Source organism: Agelaius tricolor, unplaced genomic scaffold (assembly GCF_023055355.1).
Source record: "Agelaius tricolor isolate 1412-34295 unplaced genomic scaffold, bAgeTri1.0.p SCAF_20, whole genome shotgun sequence".
Taxonomy (NCBI): domain Eukaryota; kingdom Metazoa; phylum Chordata; class Aves; order Passeriformes; family Icteridae; genus Agelaius; species Agelaius tricolor.
Genome location: NW_027269280.1, coordinates 2,680,120 through 2,701,975, shown reverse-complemented (window position 1 = coordinate 2,701,975; position 21,856 = coordinate 2,680,120). Strand labels below are relative to the sequence as shown.

The following is a 21,856-nucleotide window of genomic DNA, read 5'->3' as shown; positions in this document are numbered from 1 at the left end:
TCCTTCCATCAAAGCAGACCTTTCCCAGAGTGGGATAAAGCACAGCAATTGTCTTGCCTTGTTTCTTGCCAGCTTTAAGCCATCCTTCATATGGCTCCTGCTGCAGCCCCTGTTTCTGTTTTATTTATTCACACAGGCTTGGAGCCATGAAAGTTACAGGCTCAATAAACTTCTGCAGGGAATAGCAGTAATCTAGGGAAATGAAGGTTAGTTATTGGAGCCAAAATGCGTTTCTTAGAAAGTGGTTTGCAAGCCTTTATTTACAGACAAGTAGAATGGAGAAAAAACAACCTTAAAGTCAAAAGTCTTCAATTTTTGAAGTTATCAGAAGGCAATGCTTCAAAGCTTACATGCCAGTGGTTAGTCTTTGCTCTTGGGTGTGTGTTTAGTTTTCTGATGGTGAATATTCAGCTTGTGATCTTCAGTGGGTAAGAGAGAACAGAAGTGCTGCTGCAGGTTTAGGCTTAAACATTACTGACATGCACAAGAATGATCTTGTAACTGGTGGTTCCTTTGTAGCATCTTCTTGACTGCTGCCCTGGGTTTTCCTGAGGCTCTGATTCCTGTCCAGCTGCTGTGGGTGAACCTTGTGACCGATGGTCTGCCTGCCACGGCCCTGGGCTTTAACCCTCCCGACCTGGACATCATGAACAAACCCCCACGCAACCCCAAGGAGCCCCTCATCAGTGGCTGGCTCTTCTTCCGTTACCTGGCTATTGGATGTGAGTACCAATGGCTTTTGTTTCCTTAAATAGACTAACACATGAATTACAACCTTTTTTTTATTTTTTTTTTCAGTACTCGAAGCCTTGAGGCCTTGAGAAGTTCAAAGTGTGGCAAATGAGGCCTTGTCTTGCATACAGGTCACAGTGCTGAGAAAAGCTTTTTGTTTTCTTGCAGGTTATGTTGGTGCTGCCACAGTGGGTGCTGCTGCTTGGTGGTTTATTGCTGCTGATGGTGGTCCAAAAGTTTCCTTTTACCAGCTGGTATTTGCTCAGTTTAATATCTTTGGGGGGAGAGGGGAGGTTGCTGCTGCTTTCATACTTGAAATGATTGTACAAACCCGGTAGGCTACAGGAATTTGTATAATTAAACGTTTTCAGACTTGTTCCTGTAAAACCTGATCATGATTAATTAGTCTTGATAGGAAAGCTCAGAGGTGGGATACCTGAGCTTCTAACAATTTGAAGGACAAATTGTTTGTCTTGTAAGTGAAAGCCTAAAGAGGATTTTTCTAAAGCAGACAAAAGTTTGTAAGCAGTGGTTTTCAGTCAAAGTAGAAATTTCCCTTTCTGTAATACTCACTGGTTTTCTCCTGGTTGCCTATTTTGCATTTTAAAAGTTAACAAGCTCTGGCAGTGAGTTGTGTCTGTTCTGTTCCAGAGCCATTTTCTGCAGTGCAAGGAGGACAATCCAGACTTCTATGGGGTGGACTGTGTGGTGTTTGAGTCCCCGTACCCGATGACAATGGCTCTGTCTGTGCTTGTCACCATCGAGATGTGCAATGCTCTCAACAGGTTCGTATGTCCCCACAGGAAAGCCAAGCCCCTGCAAAGCTTATCCAAAATCCTGCTTTTTGTGCAATTTGATCCTTGGTGAACAGCTCAGCTAATGAAGAGTGAGTCACATTTCCCTTCTGAGTTCAGTTTGTTTGCACTACCAGACTTAGATAACATTTGAGATCTCTTATCATAAGGTGTATTTTTAAGTCTGCCAATTCATTCTGGTATTTTACTAAGCACAAGCAACTGAAATATTTTCCATTATTTTTAATCTAAGCTTAATCAATCAGATTATCCCTACTATGTTGGTATAAAGTGATATCAAGGAGAACTAAAATAAGAATGCTGAAGATATGGAAAATAGTTTTTCCTGCCCTAAGGGAGTGTGGGTTTAGCCAATTAATATTAGATTATAAATGGAAACCACTAAATAGCACAATGTCAAGGGTATTTTTCTTCAAATAGCTCAGAGGTCAGTTAATTTAAAAACAAATAAACTTGAAATACAAGTGCACTGGGGTAGTCCTACATAAAGATACTGCTCTACATCTGCTGCTCTGGATCTCAGCCTCTCCTGCAGCGCAGCCGAAATGCAGATGGAACCAAGAGCCAGCATCAGGAAGGTGAAAGGTGTGGACCCTCTCTCTGTCACTCTTTCAGTGAACTCCAGCACAAGAGGGTGCACCTGGGGCCCTGGTAGACTCAGCTCTCTTAGGCTGCCGTGTCCACACTTCCCTTTCCCTCCCAGGGAGAGGATTTTGGGGTCATAGTGAGAAGAATGGACTAGGTCTGCACAGAACACTCAAGACTTTTTAGACCAGACCTGAGGCTGATGGTGGCTGTGCTAAGCTGCCTTCCAGGCCAGTTGAAGCTGCAGCATCCAGACTGTCCTGGGCTGTTTCCTGCCTGGGGTCCCCGTGCTGTGCCAGGCTGCTTTGTGGTTCTCAGAGCTTCCTGTTGCTGCCAGAGTCACACACCAGCCATGTTTCTGTTGCAGCCTGTCAGAAAACCAGTCCCTGATGAGGATGCCCCCGTGGGAGAACATCTGGCTGGTGGGGGCCATTTGCTTGTCCATGTCCCTCCACTTCCTTATCCTTTATGTGGAACCACTGCCAGTAAGTGCTCCTGCCTTGCCCCCACCCTGAACTCCAGACAGAGCAGAGCCTCGGCCGGGGCTGCAGGGGGAGCTTGGTAACCCCTGGCTTTTCTTTCAGATTATCTTCCAGATCACCCCTCTGAACGTGACGCAGTGGCTGATGGTATTGAAAATCTCCCTCCCTGTCATTCTGCTGGATGAAACTCTTAAATATGTGGCCCGTAACTACCTGGAACCTGGTAAAGATGATAGTGTGCGGCCTGCCACCAAACCCTGTGCTCTGTCAGCATGCACCGAAGGAGTTTCCTGGCCGTTTGTGTTCATTACTCTGCCCCTGGTTATCTGGCTTTACAGCACAGACACTAACTTTAGTGATATGTTCTGGTCTTGACTGACATGGTGACGAGTTTTACATTCAAAGGAGAAAAAAAAAAAAAGTTTAACTTAATTTTTTTATTGTTTAGAGCAACTGTCTATTTCTGCTGAATTTTCACATGAACATATTTGCCGGTGATGGAGGTTTCATAATCTAGATTTTGGTTTTTTGCTTTTTCTGACTTCAGTGGGGGCAATATATTCCTCTTTTATACACAGTTAAAGTGTCCATTGACATGTACAGAGAACTAACACTATTTTATGCAAATATTTTTTTGTAGATGAAAAGCATGTACAGTGTTCTGTTCAATAGTCTATTCATCATGTAAAAAAAAAAGTAAATTTTTTTTGAGCCAGCGGACACTATCAAACTAAATTGGCAGCAGATTTTAGGGAATGAATGTGTGTTGTCTAAAACTAAAAAAGCATGTAACTGTTTGTCTTCTGCATGACCATCCAAACTTAATTTGTCATAAAGTCAGGTTTTGTTCACAAGCAGAACTTTCTGCACTGGGTAGAGTCCTGCTCCCTGGGTCAGGATTTCCTCTCGGTCCCCTCTTCCCTCACTCTCGGTTCTTGACTGTCCTTGTTTACACCACTTTCTGTATGAGGTATGCCTGATCTTGCTCGTGCAGAAAATACCATTCCAGGTGCAGCCTGCTGGGGTTCTTCCATACTTTCCACACACATAGGGTTGTTTTTTTTTAAGGATTATTTATTTGTCTATTGTATTTTATTGTAACAGACCTTACTTTGCCAGTGTTGCCCATTATGCAGGGATAGGGAGGGCTACTTCTGTCTAAAGCCTTTTTAACACACACAATCTGTTTCAATTCAAAAGAGGGTTTAAGTTGGGGTTTAATACCTTTTTTTACACGTGTCAGAGCCTTTCTTTTTCTTTCTTTTTTTTTTTTTTTTCCCCCTTTAAGATCAAAATTTACAATGAGACCTGAAAAAATAACTTGCACTGCATAGCTAGAAATTGGATTTCCTACACTTAGGGCACTAATGCTCAGTTGTATACATGGAGTTACTCTGCTGGCCTGTTGTTAGCCTGACTTGAAGTAACAAGCTCGTGTGTGTTTTTTGTAAAATCTGTAAATAGCACATGACCAAATTGAACATATTGTATAGAACTATTTTTATTTTAATGTGGCACTAACCACCTTCATTATTACGGTAAATGTTAAAGCATGTTTTCAAATTCAGTCCTGTATCAACAATGTGTAAGTCATTAACAGTCCTAACTGTGGTGTTTTTCTCCAATGCCTTCCAACTTTCATCGACTAAAGTGAGTATTTTTCTTCCATTTCACCCTGCCAGTGGTGACTTGCTGTAAAATAGCATATGCTGTATACATGTTGAAGAATAAATAGTAATTTCCTTCATTCCCATGCTGTGTTTTGTCAAACTCTGCTGTGCTACATTATTATCACCACTTTAGACTCTTGTTTTGTGGTCTGAAGCTCAAATTACTGATTCCAAAGGCAAAGCACTTGCTTTTGGTTTAGTGTATTCTAGGGTCTTGTTTTATAGCACCTGGGAGCCTTAGTGCCCCAAGGTCTTACAGCTTTTGGTCTTAAGTTTGAGATAAAATCAGACAAATCTGTAACTTAAGACCCTGACAGCTGTTACCATGAATGTTTAGTGTCCAAAACTCTCTGGTACTCGTGGTCAGGTCTGGTTTACTCCAAAGCTTTTCCCTGCTCTGAATCAGGGGCTGCCCCTCAGAGCTGAGCACCCTTCCCTGGTCCCTGCAGTGCTCGAAGGGCAGGTGCTGCTCCTGGCAAAACCAGCTCATGATTTGTTATTTGCCCTCTGAGAAGGCAAAAGAACAGTCTCAGCTTCACAGGGCAGTCTCTGAAAGCTGCCCTGGGGTCACTGTGTCTGTAGAGCAGCAGGTGCTGTTATCTTGTGCTGGCTCAGTCTGCTTCAGTAACCAAATTCAAACAGCTTTGTGATCCCCCTTGGAGGGGAAGGGAAGGGTGGTTCCAGGCCATGTTCTCTTGCTGCCAGCTGGAATCCAGCAGGCACACAGAATTCTCTAGGTTTAAGCTCTTGAGTGGAGAGGTGCTCCCTCAGAACAGCAGAAATTCCACGGCATTGTGATACTTTGTTTATAGAGACTTTGACTCGAGTTGATGCTGAGGTGGCTCAGAGGAGCTGACCTGATGATGGAGCAGGTGTGTTGCCAAACTGTGAGCATTCAAACCCCCTCAAATGCCCTTTTTTGGTGTGGAAGAGCCAAACTAAGGGTTTGCATTCCATGAAACCACTGGCCTTCACTGGCCTTTAGCTGTATCAATAACAAATGAGCAGTGTGAGACTCATCCCTGTTCTTGAAACAAAAACTCACAGTTCTGTGATGTAGGATTCCTTGAGATCAAAGCGTGCACCAGTGTGTTATTTGCTGGAAACAAATGAGCAGCTTAGTTCTGTGTGCTCCCCCTGCTACTGACAGACATTTCCAGGGCAGGAGTGCCACTGAACCCTTGAGCACAGGTTCTGCTGAACCTCACAGCACCCTGTGGTGGCCTTTTTTAAAGCCACCTGTGTGGCTGCCACCATGAATGATTCTGCTTCTTGTACAATCCTGTTCCTGTCTTTTATGCCAAATAATCCTGCTCTACAGCCCCTTTGTGCCTCTCTTAAGAAGCTGAAGGGGAAAATGACTGTCAGTAAGTAGAATTCAGAATATTCAGAATTCAGCACCTTCTCTGTTGGATCTGTCAGTGTTGAAGATGAATCTTGCTGCTTGTCATGGATTTCCATAGGGATCTGAGAGCTCATTTTGCCACTGTCTCAGAGGCACTTGGGTAGGGCCTTGTGTTCCTTGGACTTTGCCTTGAAATCTGGATGAGTGATGGGCAAATGGAGGTGTTGGGATCCATCCCTGCAGGCTCCTGGGCTTACAGGAACAGTCAGGTTTTACAAAGTGCTCCTACAGAGCCCAGGCAATCTTCATCTGCCCTGATTTTCTTCTCTTTCTCCTGGTCTTGTCCAAGTTTCCCTGCAGAAATGGAGCCATAGGGTTCTCAGGTTGGAGGGCAGCTGTGCTGTGCTTTCAGGATTCTGTTCTCCAAGTGCTGTAAATCCCACCCTTGGCTGGTTGGGATTGGCCAAACGTTCAGAGGAGTTTCCCCCTGGGCAGTGAAGCGTCCTGCCCTGGAACCACATCCCAGTGATGCTGAGCTGGGCTGCTGGGCCTGGCCTGCAGCCCTGGCAGCTGAGCAGCCTGGGGGAGGCTGCAGCAGGAGCTGCAGGAGCTGAGGGCTGTTCTGTCACAGAAAGTACAGAACTGCAGTGCAAAGTTTGTCATTTCTGCAGGAAATGTCTGAACTACGGTGTTTATCCTTAGCTGTATAGATCCTGTCATCTTTCAGCCTCAGTCTTTTCAGCTGGAAAAGCCAGGAAGGGAGGACTTTTCAGGACAGACTCATTTGTTTGGTCCCAACTGTTTCCTCTCCAACCTCCCCAGTGCTGGGGTTGAGGAAGGTAACTCCTGTTGAACCATGTTAGCCCACAAACAGCACCAGACCTTGTTCAAGCAGGACTAAGTCAGAATTCCCCAGGCTTGATCTCCCACTCCATTCTTACAAAATAATTTCATATTTTTTGTTTCTCTTTGCTCCCATCTCACCGAGCTTTTTCATCTCTGCTGTTTTCTGGATTCCTTGGTGCCCTCACACGTCACTGCTTATTCTCTACTGTGAGAGGGGTGTGTAAGACCAGGATCAATCGTGTGATTGATGCTGCCTTATGCTGGGAACACCAGGAAGGATATTGGCTTGTGCTGGGAACCCACTGGGCTTTGGAATGAGAGCAGCTCCTCCTGAATCCTGTGTTCTGTAGCAAGGAGGATGCTCAGGCAGCTGCAGTCATGCATTGAATTTTTAGCCAGGAGCTTTTGTCTTTGCAGTGCCTTGGGCTCTCTCTGCTTTCACGTGTGAGCAATCCAAAGTGCTGAGCTGCTCCTTCTTGCTGGCACCCGAGCAATAAAAATAGTTCATACTTGGTTTCCCAAAATGTTACTGCAAATAAATGGGTCCAAAAGAGGCTGCAGAAAACCATTTCTCCGGGTCTGTCCAAGTGCCCTGAGGGGGTGTTGGTAGAGAGGCTGCTGGGGAGGTTCCTGGTACGAAAGTGAGTTTTTAATCTGCTGATAGAATGCAGTACAGCAGTGCCAGCCCTCACAGCTCCAGCCCAGAGCTGATGGTACACGGCCCAAGGGGGCTGGCTTTGCTGAGATGGAGGGAGGTAAAACCAATAGAGTCGTCTGTCTCTTGCACCTGTCTTGTTTACTTTTTTGCACTTCTAACCATTAACTGTTTCCCTAATCTCTGCTAATTACATCCTTAATTGCATTAATATGCGTTTTCAAATCTTAGCAGGAGAGCCCAAATTTTAGTGTTGAAGCAGTGTTTGGAAGAGCTTCCCTGGAGCTGTAGGGACTCAGAGCAGTCTCTCCAGACACGAGGCTGACCTTATGCTGTGGTGGGGGTGAAGTACAGCAGGAGCTTTAGGACCTCGTACTCTACCCTTTGCCTACACATTAATCCGTGGAGTTTAATGACTTCTTCAAAGCTTTCCTACTGCTTCCCAGAACAGCTGCCTGGCTTGGAAAAGGGACATTGTCAGGTCACTGTGGGGCCAAACCTGCCCTAATGCCTCGACTGAAAAAAACAAGTGCGTAGCATGGAACTTGAAAGTAAAAATTCCAAAGAAGTGAGAATTGTCTGTTGCCACTGGTCAGGCAGAGAAAGGCAAAAGCTAATTAAATGTGTCTTAATTTGTTTTTCACTGCAGTCTTGAGTAGGAAGTGCTGGCTCTGCTGATAATCAAGGGAGCTGAGCCTTAATCCAGAGGATTCTGAGCTTCAAGAACAAAGTAACCTGAGAGTGTCCCTTCAATGACAGAGCAGCCAGTTACCAAACTTAACATTCTTTCTTCTGTCACTGTTGATCTTAGTCTTGCTTGTATAATGATACTTAGCATTCATCCTTTCATTAACTGATGCCTTTTCTTTCTTTCCTTTTCAGCAATACTGGAGTAATCGCTTCCTAAACAATTTTGCAGAAATGTAAGGTTGTTTTGTTGCGTGCATGTGTTTTTAGCAACACATCTACCAAAACTTCTGCATGTATCGTGTAAAGATTCTTTGCTTTCCCTTAAAAACAAAACTCATTGTGTTCTCTGTGGAAGAAATGTGTGGTACCATTAGGACTTCATGATACAGATGTACAAACGTGCAATATAGCTTACCAAGCCGGAACTCTCTCCAGAGAAGCTGGGTTTCTGTGCTGCATGGAGAAGAGTTTGGTTATCCTTGAACAAGAATTGCGGAGCTGTCAGCCGATTTCCATATTCCTGTATGTAAAATGTCAGTTTATACAATGTACAATACCAGATAATGCATGCCTTGGGGTGTAGACGGATCTCTCTCTGTATTGTATCATCCAAACATCCTACTCCAACAGCTTCTGTACAATGCTCTCCTATTTATAAATCCATGGAAACGATTACAGATGAATGTTAAACCGTAAGCCTCCACTTCATAACGATGGATTTTTTTATCATCTGTGCAAATCAACCTCTTTTGCACTGTAATGTAACTTATTTAAATCTAAGGCAGTAAGACAGATGTTGGTGCAATACAAAATATCGTGATGCATTTATCTACAAAGCAACAACGACGTAGCCAGTTCCCACAGCTGCATGTGTGACCTTTAGAAGTTGTAAATAAGATCAATTGTCTATTGACATGCTGACAGTAAAGGAGCATCACACCTAGTTTCATTTGTATCAGGTAAATAAATTTATTCTACAATACGTGCTCGGCGTGTTATTTGATGCACTTTGTTTCCTGCAGGTCCGTGAGGGCTCTGCAGCGCGCTCTCATTTTAATGCCAGGATGCCACTTTTAGCACCAACACCATTGCAATCTTTCCTCCTAGAACTGCAATCTTTCCTCCTAGAACTATGCAGATGCAGCTGCTCCTCGGCAGTATTGACCTCCTCGCTGGTGTGATTTCCTCTGTCCAGGGGCTTGTGTGTGTGTTTAAGGGACAGTGTCAAGTACTTTGATCACTCAGTTTTTTTAAAATGCTCCATTGTTTGTAAAATCCCTCTGAGAAACGTAAAATAAACAATTCTTTCCCAACTACATCTTTATTTTTTTTTGTCCTTTTCTATTTTCTAAATTGCCCCAACTTAAAGTAGCTCCTGGTCTCTTTCCTTTCTGTAGGCAAAAGGAAGAGCATCCAGAGCAGGGATGTTCACAAGGCTGCTGCTGGGCAAGGCTAAAGCACTGCCAGGGTAAGAGCTGGAATTTCCAAGTGTCCTGTAATGCTCTGCTCCAAGGCCCAAACACCAGATTTTGTTTGGAATAAGAGACAACTTAGGAATGTGTTTTACATTAAATGTAATGCCTCTCAGCCTCCAGCCCCTGATAGCAGCACCCTGCTGGCAAACGGCGTTATCCAAATGAGGTGACACGTCTGAGACCCTTCAAACGCAGCAGCGTGAGGTTTAAAAATACAGGGCTCGAATTCCATGCTCCAGCAGCTCTATAGGATGGTGGAGGGTGCTGCTGGCAGCTGCTTCCTACTATGGTAGTGCTGAGCCGGGCAGGCTGAGCTCTGCCTCCCTTATCTCTGCGGGATTTGGAGCCAGCGCTGTCAGCACCGCCCCTCCCGCTGCAGGGCGGCCCCAGCGCCTCGGGGACACCTGAGCTCGGGGCAGGTGTGGGAAGAGCCCCCCGAGCATCTCTGGCCTCTGACAGCCTCAGCCTCTCTGGGAAAGGGACGTTTCTCAGAGCCTGCTCCAGCCCAGCTGCTCTCCTGCCCTTTTTCGGCCTGTGGAACTCGTCCCCAGCACCGGGGCCAAAAGGAAAGCTCAGCCCTGATGGGAAGTCAGCCCTGATGGGAAGTTATTCAGCAAGGAAAGCTCAGCCCTGATGGGAAGTCAGCCCTGATGGGAAGTTATTCGGCAAGGAAAGCTCAGCCCTGATGGGAAGTCGTTATTCAGCACCGAGCTGCGTTCCTAGGCTGGTGAGCAGCTCCTGAGCCAACTCACACCAACTCACACCTCAAACATTGCTTTAAATGATGATCTGCAAGTTTAAGCAGAATGAGTCCCCCAGCTGGAGTTCAGCCATGTGAGCAGAACGTGATGCTCAGTGGGTTGCCAAGGTGCTCAGTGCAAGAATATGTGGTAAGAGATGCTGAAATAAACAGCTTCATCTTCCCCCTCCTCCTCCTCTCCTCCCTGCAAACCCCCGGCTCTAAAGCACCACATGGATGAGCCCACTGACAGCACAGAGCAAAGAAACCACTCCCCATAGCTCCAGTCATGAGGCATTATGGACATATTACATGAAACTCTAAATACAGAGGGCAGGCAATATCCCTATTTTTACCTCGAGGTGAATTTGAGTATGATTAGAGCCCACATCCACCCCCAGGAGAGTGGGTGAGAAATGACAGAAGCTCTGAGCACCTGCTTTTCTAAAAGATTTCATCCCAACAGTTTACCCACATGGAGGTGCAGAGAAGACTTTGGTCATCAATTTATCAGGCCCCAGGATTTTACCTCATACCCCAGACCATTACTCCATTTGCCACATTGCTATTTTGATGGGATGATGGGTGAGGAAAAGGAATCTGATCTCCAAACTCACAGAGTCCTTGGCCCCTCTGGAAGCTCTTGGAAAGAGAGAGGCTTGTACAGAGTAAACATCCAGCAGGGACCCACTCCCACAGCCCAGACTCTGCAAAGCAGAGGCTGTGAGTGAAAACAGAGATGATTCCTTCTATTGTGTTGTTCCATCAAGTGATGGGGACTGGCCAAAGGGCTTTCCTTAACACATAAATTGTTACACTCAAGTTCCCCAGGTGAACATTTTATTTTTTCCCCCTTTGCACCAAAATAACTGTATTTTATTATCAATTTCCTCCCCAAACACCTCGTCTTATATACATCCTTGCCTCCTCTTGGCCAGCTTCCACAGGACATTTTAACCAACTAAGACTATTTCGTTTGAAATCATAGGTTTATACTGAGTTTAAGCCCTCCTAAGGTCACTAAATTTAAGACAGATCTGGGTTTTTTAAATACATTTGGTTGTGGTATGTTTGTGTAACTTGAAATAAGAATGGCAGACCCAGCCTTTCAGATTTCCTTACCACTGACATCTAAGTGAGGGAATAAGGTTTGCTGAATCAGAAATCCTGCCTGCTCCTGTGCCCTGCTGGATCAGTTTCCACATCACTGAGCTCCTGAAAAGCAAGAAGGGAAGAATCACACACAAAGAGGCTTAATGAGGAAGACAGTTACTGAAAGGGGGAAGTCCCAGTTAATCAAAAATCTCTCTGTAATCAGCAGCAGCAAAAGAAGCACCTCAGTTCAACAGAGAATGCTGATACTGGCCAGCAGTCCTCAGTGCCTCCTTTATTTCTGCTTCACAATTCCTGAATTCCCAAGATCTAGAAATCTCCAGAACTAGAAACCCTGCCAGTACTGCAGGTGTTATCAGCACATGACAGGAGTAAATGCATTATTTAGGCAATTTCTAAGCACACCATGAACGTGTGCTGCTTTCAGACTCTGGTCAATTCAGCCTTTTAGCCCTTAGCCAAGTCTAGGTACAGTTTGATGAAATTCTGTCCCCTTCCCATCACTTCTGTCAAAGTAGGAGAGTTATAAATTAGTAATGAAATATGTGGTTTAAATTCAAGGATTTCAGGCAAACAGGGGCACTCTGCCCTTACCCAGCACCTCAGACACTCCAACACTTCACAGTACAACTGGATGGCAACGTGTCCAAACTGTTCCACTTCCATCACTGATCTAACAGAGCCTGAACTTCAGTTCTTGGCTTTGTGATCTTTTCTTCTTGGGTGCAGAGCATGTGATTGAGGCAGGGAATGAGGTCAGCTGCTTATTAAGGGCTAATTGTTGTATTCCCTGAACTAAATGCCTGTAACTGCACTGGAGAGTACCAGACTCTGCAGAAACAGAGATCACATTCTAAAATTAAAGCAGTAATGAAGGCTCATTAATAGGCAAGCAGAATCCCCCTAGAATTCTGAAGTGAGGGCCAAATATATCTTCCTTTATAACCTCAACATGTGTGGCACCTCAGAGCTCCACAGCCACAGTGCAGCTCTTAGCAAGGATCACACTCAGCTACAAATCCCACCAGGTACTCACCAGGCTTCACCTGCAGGCTCTCCCAACTTCCCATTTCCAGTAAGGAACCCAGTTCTCAGAAAACCAAAGCTGTGAGGGTACAAATCACATTTGACAGCCATCTCTAGGTGTTCTGAGCTGTGCCTGGACCTGTTTGCTCAAGCTGCACCCAAGGACTCATCTTGAAGTCGTTTTAGTTTCCTGCCTGTTCTAAAAGCAGAGATTATCAGATTATCTACAAACAAACACACTCCAGAATGGTTTCAATACAACTGTGGCTCTCCTGTTTGCTCTTCTACATAAATACTTCAGAGAAATGTGCAAAGCCAGTGGTTTCCACCTGAAATGAATGACCTATTCAAAGGAATCATTAGACTGAAATGGCTGAAAAATACAGCACGTATCTCATATACTCCTCATCAATTAAATGTATCCTGTCTTTAGTTTAGTAACACAAACAACTCAATTTTCATTCTCAGCAGAGGTCTGGAATACAACTAGAAAGCTAATGCAGCTACCCAGCCTTCAGCTGGTGAATGCTGAGTGTGAGGAGAAAGCAAAGGGTTTTTATATACAAATAGATGCTTTGAGTACCTTGCACGTTTTTTCTGTTATGAGACACGTGATGAGCTGAAATCCATTCACTGCATCCCACAGCAAGGAGATGAACAGGACAAGGCCTCTCCTTTGCCAGGAAGTCATTAATGGAATGTTTGCTCTCCTGAGATGTTCCACACTTGGGGAATGTGCTCACTGAGGGGCAGGAGCAGCTCATGCCAGCCCAAGGGCCAGGACAGCTTTGCTTTGCTGCTCTTCCCCCACCACCTCAGGGAACCAGAACTCACTTGGGTATTTTGGAAACTCTCAAGCCCACAGAATTCCAGAGAGAACAGACAAGCAGCTGTTTTCTTTTCCTAAATGGATGAACTATTGGACTCCTCCTCTGTAAGCCATGACACACCAGAACATTTCCAAAACAGACAATAACCTGCCCCTTTTGTTGTGCATTTTTGATACAACATCACAGAGGGATCTTTTACCCTTATCTGCCTTTCAGGGAGAAGCTTCTTTTCCATGTCATGTGTTTGTAACAAAAAGCCATTTTTCCTCCAACTGATACTCAAAGCTATTTTTTTAGCTGTCTAAAAAGTCTGTGTGTTCCAGCATACCTGTGGTAACAAAATAAATACAAAAGGAATTAAACACTTGATATAAAGATTATAAAACCACATTTGGTAAAGACCAAGGAAATCAGAACTGTAAGAAAAATAAGTAATTCCTCTTCCCACACATCAAGCCCACAGAACTGAAACAGTTTCTAGATTACCCAAAGCAGTTCACCCTTGAAAAGCTGAGGTTGGAAATTTGTACATGAAGCAAATTTGTTTCAAAAGGTGAGGGAAAAAGACATAAATTCAAGAATTACCTGACAAAACCAGGAAGTATATAAACATGGAAAAACCAGGACAATATGTGTATTTGCATAATTTAACATTTCTCCAGCAGTGCAAGGGAAGAGGGATTAATTCTTTTTATAGCATTTTAAATGTCAGAGCTGTACACAGAATGTAAAGTGCTTTGAGTCACTGCTGCAAAACCTTCCAGGAACATACTGAAATAAAACTAAACTGCATTTTAAAATAAATGCTCATGCACAGACTTAAAGTGACTGCAGGGTTTAGTAAGGGTTGAGGAAATTACTTTAATTCACCACCACTGGCTCAATTCTGTACACAGAGAAATCAGCTATAAAAAGTGTCCATCAAGTCCAAGTTGCCTATTGTCCCAAATTCATCCTGGACAGCACAGGTAATGCCCTAGAAAAAGACAAATTAATTCAACAAACACAGCAAAAGGAAAGTGCTGCTTTCAGCCACACTCAAGCAGCTCCCCCAGACCCAAATGGCTGCACACAAATGAGCAAGGCCTTTCCCACAAAGGGGTACAAACCACTGGATTTACAACTTGCCCAAGCACTCAGCCCTGGACAGAACTCAGACATTGTTTTCAACACAAACAAAAGGCTCATTACACACCTCAGATTCTGATGGTTTTAGTTTTAGCAGGAATTTTTCAAAATGGAAGTTGTAAATAACCTTGGATGCAGTTAGTCCCATACACTTAATAAATAAGAAGAATCAAGAATCTCCACAGTATTGAGATGCACAGAACTATTAATTGGTTTCAGAGTCTATTAAACAAAACAAAGTCCTTTGTTACTGAAAAAAAAATCATAGTTTCTGTTCTTCTGAGCAGAGTGGCCCTGGTGGTGTGTTCAGGTGCCAAAACAAGGAGCAGGAGGCTTTTACTGCATCCCAAACCACTGTTCTTGATCTGCCCACTGAGCTGCTTCACTGTCACTGCCTTCCAAGTCCCCCTCCTCTCCACTGCCCTCCATGTCATCCACATCTTCTTCCTGGGTGGCATCTGTTGGACTTTCCTCTTTCTCCATTTTCTGCAACCCTTCCAGTGACTTCTGATCGTTTGGATCCAAACTGAAGAAAGGAACAAAAATAAAGCATTGTCTTGAAACTTTTTTCTCTTTGTGGCCTCAGTGTAAAGAGCAACAATAAAATCTCATCCTGTTGTCTGCACTTCCTGTTTAACATCATCAGGAAGCTTATTTTAGATGATGATGCAACTTCCCCTTGAGCTGCTGTAACACTGAGTCTTAAATCTCTTTATAAAACACTTCTGATCCCCAAGAATGCATTTATCTAAACATCCCACTCTTCCAGAAAACTTAGTCACCTCTCCCAGCAATACTAATTATAAAGTAACATGAAAGCAGTAAAAATTTAAATGACTCTGACTAAATATAATCTAAGCAGGCAAAAACCAGCTGACCCATTTAAGCTATGCAAGTTTGCAGGGGACATAAAGTGCCGGGTTTAAGGCAAATTGAAGATGTTGCAATCAAAATATGGGAATATTTTAAAAAGTAACACCCTAAAATAGCCTTTAGATTATGTTAAGTTGAATCATACTATTAAAATTTATAGAACAGCTCATTTTTATATGCACCTTCTAATGTAAAGGAATGGATCTTAAAGTCTGACTATAAAATAATTAATAATTATAAATAATTCCATGCCTTAATCCTTTTGTTAGTCAAGGAACCACAAGCCTGGTGACATATTTAGCATTAATACAGTCCCTGCATTTTGCACTTCTCAGTTTGAAATCTTAAGACCAACCACTTCACGCACTGGGTGTCACTTGTGTGATTTTGTTATTTTAATGGAAAATGATACAAAGATTCTCTGATTCTCCTCCTAATCAATCAGCAGCTCATCTTTGTACTCAGTGAAGCTGATGAGTGGTGGTTACAAGCCCCTGCAGAGGCAGGGTGTGCTTTACCTCAGGGCTATGCTGTACTGGTCCATGGCCTCCTGGTACTCGTTGACAGCCACCAGGAAGTCGCCCAGGATGCGGTGCAGGACACAGTCACTCTGGTTGGCCAGGGCGTTCCTCAGCAAGGCAATCCCATCCTCATACTTCTGCTCTCTGCCTGTCCACAGGCAAAAATACTGCTTTGATCAACAGCTGAGACAAAGCTATAAAAAGTCATAGTGTTCACAGTCTCCCCAACACAAGGCTGTTTGTCCCTCTAGAGCTGTCAGCAGAGCAGGCCTCTACTTCTTGCAAGATTAACTCTAAACAATGGCTTTTTGTTGCAATAGCTGTTACATTCACAATTACATCTACTCTGAAGTCAAAACATTTTGTTTGCAATTGCTTTAAGTGTAATATCAGCTGCTGGATGCAATGAATTCCTGTGATTTTTCCTTCAGGACAGAACTGATAAACCCCTGGGCTGTACCATCCCTGTCACATCCTCCACATGGATGTGGCTCCAGAACACCTTTCCACGTGCAAAGGTATCTTTAAACAAACCAACACAGGGGAAAAAGGAACTTACTGAGAAGTTCTGCTTTCTTTACCACAGCTTTAATGTAGTCAGGTCTTTGTGTGAGAGCTTTGTCCAGCAATGTTTTTGCCTTTTCCTGCGTGACTGGGTCCTCCAGGCAGACTGTGGCCAGCAGGGTGAGGGTCTGTGCGTTTGCCCCCAGGGTTTTGTACACGTTGTTTGCCATCACCATGGCTTCACGGATGCTGTTGGATGCCAGGTAACACTCGATGAGACCTGGTGGGGTCACATGGAAACACTTCAGGGTCTGACTCAGCACCACAGGCACTCAGCCCTCCACTGTTGTTTGCACTTAGTAGCACTCGGGTGCTGAACAGCTGACACTCCAATAAGTAAATATAAATTGCAATTGAGAAAGTGAATTTGTGCTTGTCAACATCCTCATTCTACAGATAATTTACTTGATGTTCATTAATGGTCAGGCGCTGAAAAAAACCTCAAACCCTAAGTACACCTCATGTAATATTTCTGTCCAATTCCAATACTGAGAGAATTAACACTTCACTACTTGAAGCTGCTGTTGAGATCAGCCAGATTTAAATATTTAAACAAATACAACAAACCAAAGCTCCCAGCAGAACTAACCATCAGTTAACATCACCATCCAAAAATGAGCTGCTAAAACCACCCAAGTTTGTTTACCTCCAGATTAAACAACACAAAACCCAAGAAAACCCCTTTCTGAACATCATTCTTACAAACCCACACATTCTCCCACATCCCTCCCTGATCACACCACAGGTTTTGGGGTAACAATCGTTTACAGGGGGCAAGAACTGCTGTGCACTCCCTTGCCTCCCCCTCAGCACGGCCCCAGCCCTCCCAGAGAGCAGCTGGAGCAGCTGCCCAGGGCTCACCCTCGTAGCAGTCCAGGCGGCAGGGGGCCAGCCTGATGGCCTCCCTGAAGTGGATGATGGCCTCCTGCACGCGGCCCATGTTTCTCAGGGCAGCTCCCTTCAGCAGCAGAGCCTGCACGCTGTTGCTGTTCAGCTGGATCGCTTTGGCTCCCAGGTACAAGGCACGGGAGTAGCGTTTGCTGTAGAAACTGTGACACCTACAGAACAAGGAGAGGGATTGGAAACATCACTGCCTGCAGGGCCTGTGTGCAGCCACGGGGGTTTTCAACTTCTCGTGTTTCAACTTCTTGTATTTGAGGTTAAGAAAAAAACTTCTTCAGAAATTTAAAACACCCTAATATAGATGTTAAAACTGTTACTATTTAATATATTGTTGGTTTTGCACAGGTGTGTAACTCTAAATTTAACAGACAGAAAAAACCCACAATAGATATTTACAGAGAGCTAATGTAAGTTACCCAGGAACAAAACAGACAGGAAAGAAAAGCACCTTCTGAACAAAACAGGCTGAACCCACTGTGCCAGCTGAAACCCGCCACATTCAGCAAATTCAGAGCTGAGGTGAGAAAGGAAAGAAAACTCACCCAGACACCACCCAGGGCTCTGCATGTTGGTCAGAAATGTTGAAGAGCCGGCAGCCCAAGTTCTCCACATCCTCCAGCCGACCCTCACGTGCCAATAAATAACCATAAACATCCATTCCTAAAGAGACACGTTGGAGGATCAATCCTCAAGGAATAGAAAGTTCATTCACAAGAAAAAAAAGCCACAAAACCCACAAACACCTACTCTAAAGTGTGCAACTACCTAGAAGGGTTCAAGACATGCAGCTTCTGAATGTCAATTCTGAACTGAAAGCTGGGTAAACAATACACAATATTCCACTGCACGTTACTCCTCAGGTCAACCTTCTCTGAGGATTTACTCACCTTTGATTAGGTAAGGATCCAGCATTTGTGCTTGTTCAAATTTTAGGATAGAGTTTTTATTATCTCCAGCTCTGAAGTACAGGTCTGCTAAGCTCCCCAGCAAGTCCACATTATCCCTCAGCAATGACTTCTTCTCTAAAGAGCTTCAAGGGAAAATAAGTGCCTGTTATTTATAAATGACACTTGGAATATCATTCTAGACAAGAATTTATGTTTGATTTGATTGCACCAAGCTCTTCCAACTCTTACCAAATGGTGTTTATTGCTCTGGTGTTGTCTCCAGTATGCACAAAGGCGTATGCCTTGATCCACACCGAGAGCCAATCCAGGTTGGGAATGCTCTGGATGATGTTGATGGTCATGGAGGCCACTTCTGCTCCCTTCACTGACAGTGAGAGCAAACCTGTTTAGAGGGGTTCACACATCAGTCTCAGCCACCCAAAAGTGCTTTTGATACAAACTGTCTGAGGGGCAGAAACTCCATCCCCTGACAAGCACAAGCAGCTGATGACAGGGCCTGCTACAGTTTCTATAATGTGGGTATGACATGCAAATACAAGACAGCTACAGAAGTGTAATTCAAATTTTACCAGGGCTGAGTAGTGAGAGTGCAGACACCCACCCAGGATGGCATCCAGGGCCAAGGGACACTGCCTCAGCACCTCTTTGTAGCTCGTCACCGAGGAGCGCTCCTGCCCCGCCTTCTTGTAGAGGTTTGCCAGCATCATATTGATCTGCAGACAACAGCAAAGTGGCACAGCCGAGGGTGAGGAGGACAAAGAACCACTCAGAAAGGTCACAACTCTGCCTTCAGGCCTGCCTGCCTCTGCTCTGGGCAGAGGACAACACAACCTGCATTTCTGAGAACACTCCAAGGCACCATATAGGACAAAAGGAAAACTGTGGCTTCCCTCTGAGCACAGAAATAAAATCTCCAATCTTTTGTATGTGCACAGTGCACCTTGAAATCTGTGCTCTGCAGCAAAGAAGTCAAAAGATGGGCAAGTACACAATGCCAAGAAGGATCTGTACATCCCTTAATCAGTCCCCTCCAGGAATCTCTCTGTCCATGGAAGTGTTTAAATTAACTTAGCAAGTCAGAGAGAGTTTCCATCCAGCTTCTGAATGGAGACATGATTGACCAAAGAACAGAAATTATCTGAGCTCCTCACAACACAAGGAGCTGCTTTCTGCTGCAGCACTTCCATTTACTGGCCTATATAGGCAAAAAGTTTGCTTTTCTCAAACTTTTCTGTTTGCAAGTTGGTCAGAACACTCTGACATTAACTGGAGTTTAAGCCTGTACCCTTTTAGGACAATTTAACATGAAACACAGCTGACTGATCTGATGTGTTAATCTTTTAAGCCCTTCTGAGTAACAGAGCCAACGAGCAAAGACTCCACAGATTTGGCACTGCAGACCACAAACGGATCTAAATATTTAACATTATCTAAAGTGTTGTTGAAAAGGATTAAAAGATTTTAAAAGATGGAGCACTAGCAAACTTTCTACTTGTCAAAGTCTCCAGCCTCTCAAGGATTTGCCACTGCTCCAACTATACAAGAAGTTAATAAAGATGCACAAAACATTTAACTCCTTTCATTTTTTTCTTTAAATTCTTTCTAACAGAGGAAATACAAAATTGGTATGATTTGAAAGAAAAGGGTCCAAATCAGCTGATTTAAAATTAGGGGATGCTACCAAACAATATTTAACTAATGAAAAAGACAAAATGCCATGAAACCTACATAGTATGTGCTGCCCTAGAGATACACTGACCAGGAGGCTGTGACAAAAACCTGCCAGAATTCACCTTTGGAGTTCTCTGCCTGGAAGGAATCCCATCAAGAATAGCAATGGCATCTTTATCTTGCTTCAGCATTGTGTAGCATTCAGCCATTTTGTATTTCACTTCAATTTCTGATGGTAAACACTGAAACAAAAAAAGAAAGATTTAAATATGATGGTGGTTTAATCAGGTATGAAAATTTTAATAAGGTTTCTTCATAAATATTTATACTGTGTTGAAAAATATTTGGTGCATGTAAGTTAACAATGCAGCTCACTGCTAGTTCACATTGTTCCTGTCTTCAAATTAAAAGTATGAAGTATACATACAGAAAAATTTCATGCTGGAGACCATTTGAAGTTTTGCATTAGAAAACATCACAGATATTATCAAACTAATTAGCCTGAAATGTCAGGTTTATTTGACATGATAAATGCACAATCTGAGGTGGTTAAGAGACATGTAAAGGTGATGCTCAGGGATGTGGTCAGCGATGCACTTGGCAGGGATTCAGCCTCAAGGATCTTTTCCAGCCTCAGTGACTCTGTGAATATCGAGTCAGCAAACATTAACTGCAAGGGGGAATGTGATCACTTGGTGCAGCACATCATCAGTTCTTCATTACCTGGCTTTGGGGTGTTGATGCAGCATTCCCAGTAGAAGGCCTGACTTTGGAGGTTTTACTTAAGGCTTTTTTCTGCTGTAAGGCCATGGTGTACTTGCTGACAGCATTCCTGTACTCCTTGTCGTGGAACAGGGAGTCTGCATGGTAGACAAGGAGCTGGTACTTCTGAGAGGGAGAGAACAGCTCCCTGGAAGAAATGCAGACAGAAAGGCTGAGATGAGATGGCTGCAAAATAATCGAAACCTTACAGAAACAAAGTATTTGTAGCTTTGGTTTGTCTGGCCTCAACTTGCAACTGCTGCAGCCCCTTCACTGCACTGGAACGACCATTGGGTAACAGCACTGACTCCTCACACGGGGCTTATCTCACCAAATTCTGTTATCTATAAACAAACAAATGCAGCAGCCACTCCTGACACCTCAGCAGCAGCAGCACCTCAGTGTTTGGCTGCTTGGCCACTGCCCCCACCCTTTCTGTAACAAGCCACAGGCTGTAAACATCCATTACACTGCATCAACTTTCTCCTAGGATTCATTCACCTTTTATTAGCTAAGGATCCAGCATTTCACCTGTTCAGATTTCAGAACAGTTTTGTTTGGACTCAAGTTTAAAAGGCAACTCAGCTCCTTGTACAGCCTTTCCTACATTTTATTCCTGTTCCCACATTATATAAACCCCTTCTATAAAACTCCTAACATGTGTGCAGACCAAATGACCCAACTGTGGCCTTCCAGGACCTGAAGGGAGCCAACAAAAAGCATGGAGAGAGACAATTTACAAGGGCCTGGAGTGCCAGGACAAGGGGGAATGGTTTCACACTGACAGAGGGCAGCTTTAGATTGGATATTAGGAAAAATTCTTCCTTGTGAGGGTGGTGAGACCTGGCACAGATTGCCCAGAGCAGCTGTGGCTGCCCCATCCCTGGAAGTGTCAAAGGCCAGGCTGGACAGGGCTTGGAGCACCCTGGGATAGTGGAAAATTCCCCTGCCCAAGTCAGGAGGGGTGAAACACAACACTCTTCAAGGTCCCTTCAGTGATTCTATGATTCTCTGCCAGAACACCCATGTTGTAGGGGGCACCCCAAAGGGAAGCTGATGCTGATACCCGAAGAGAGGTGGGCTCCATCCCCGGCAGGAGCAGAGCAGAGGACAGGACAGGGACAGAGAATAGGACAGGGACAGCCTAGGGGCAGAGAACAGGACAGGGACAGGGACAGCGGCAGGGACAGCCCAGGAGCGGCCCCGCTCCCTCACGTCCCTCACGGCCCGCGCGCCCCCTGCCGGCGGGGCACTCACGGGTTGTTGCCGCTCATGGTGAGGAGCAGCCCGCTGAGCAGCCGCACGTTCGAGTGCAGCCCGGCGGCCGCCATCTCGCGCACGTGCTCCACCACACTCATGCTGCCGCCGGCGGAGCGGAAGGGACAGGACGGGGCCGGGGAAGAACCGGGAGAGACCCCGAGCGAGGCACCGGGCACGGAGCTGCCGCCGCCGCCACTCCAAAATGGCGCCACCCAGGGGTCCTCGCGCGCCACCGCCTATAGGCGGCCAAGGCGCTGCCCGCG

At 44.7% G+C, this 21,856-nt stretch overlaps 2 protein-coding genes across 3 annotated transcripts in view; one reads left to right on the top strand and one right to left on the bottom strand.

Annotated features, from left to right (window-relative positions):
* Positions 1–9,138, top strand: part of ATP2A2 (ATPase sarcoplasmic/endoplasmic reticulum Ca2+ transporting 2) — a 44,158-nt gene extending 35,020 nt beyond the window's left edge. The window contains exons 16-21 of one of the 2 annotated variants that reach the window (XR_011681926.1): positions 520–722; positions 901–986; positions 1,384–1,517; positions 2,500–2,617; positions 2,717–4,264; positions 8,013–9,138. Coding sequence is in view for 1 of the 2 variants with exons in the window: in XM_071445042.1 (XP_071301143.1) it covers positions 520–722; positions 901–986; positions 1,384–1,517; positions 2,500–2,617; positions 2,717–2,837; positions 8,013–8,026 (676 nt within the window). In the remaining variant the exon portion in view is untranslated. The remainder of the gene's footprint in view (positions 1–519; positions 723–900; positions 987–1,383; positions 1,518–2,499; positions 2,618–2,716; positions 4,265–8,012) is intronic. The other variant, XM_071445042.1, reaches the window with a different exon arrangement.
* Positions 9,139–13,605: 4,467 nt separating this feature from the next.
* Positions 13,606–21,824, bottom strand: ANAPC7 (anaphase promoting complex subunit 7). Its single transcript, XM_071445037.1, has 11 exons — positions 21,591–21,824; positions 20,295–20,481; positions 19,694–19,813; positions 18,502–18,613; positions 18,129–18,282; positions 17,880–18,022; positions 17,535–17,652; positions 16,951–17,147; positions 16,085–16,309; positions 15,523–15,673; positions 13,606–14,657 (listed from the first exon to the last, which is right to left on the bottom strand). The coding sequence occupies exons 1-11, from the start codon at positions 21,689–21,691 to the stop codon at positions 14,468–14,470; spliced, it is 1,698 nt and encodes a 565-aa protein (XP_071301138.1). The 5' UTR covers positions 21,692–21,824; the 3' UTR covers positions 13,606–14,467.
* Positions 21,825–21,856: the final 32 nt, after the last annotated feature.

Coding starts and splice junctions, on each gene's coding strand:
- ANAPC7 (XM_071445037.1), bottom strand. CDS start 21,691: ATGAGTGTGGTGGAGCACGTGCGCGAGATGGCGGCCGCCGGGCTGCAC. Junction 18,283..18,501: donor GGCCCTGGATGCCATCCTGG/GTGGGTGTCTGC, acceptor CCCTCTAAACAG/GTTTGCTCTCACTGTCAGTG. Junction 14,658..15,522: donor CAGTACAGCATAGCCCTGAG/GTAAAGCACACC, acceptor TCCTTTCTTCAG/TTTGGATCCAAACGATCAGA.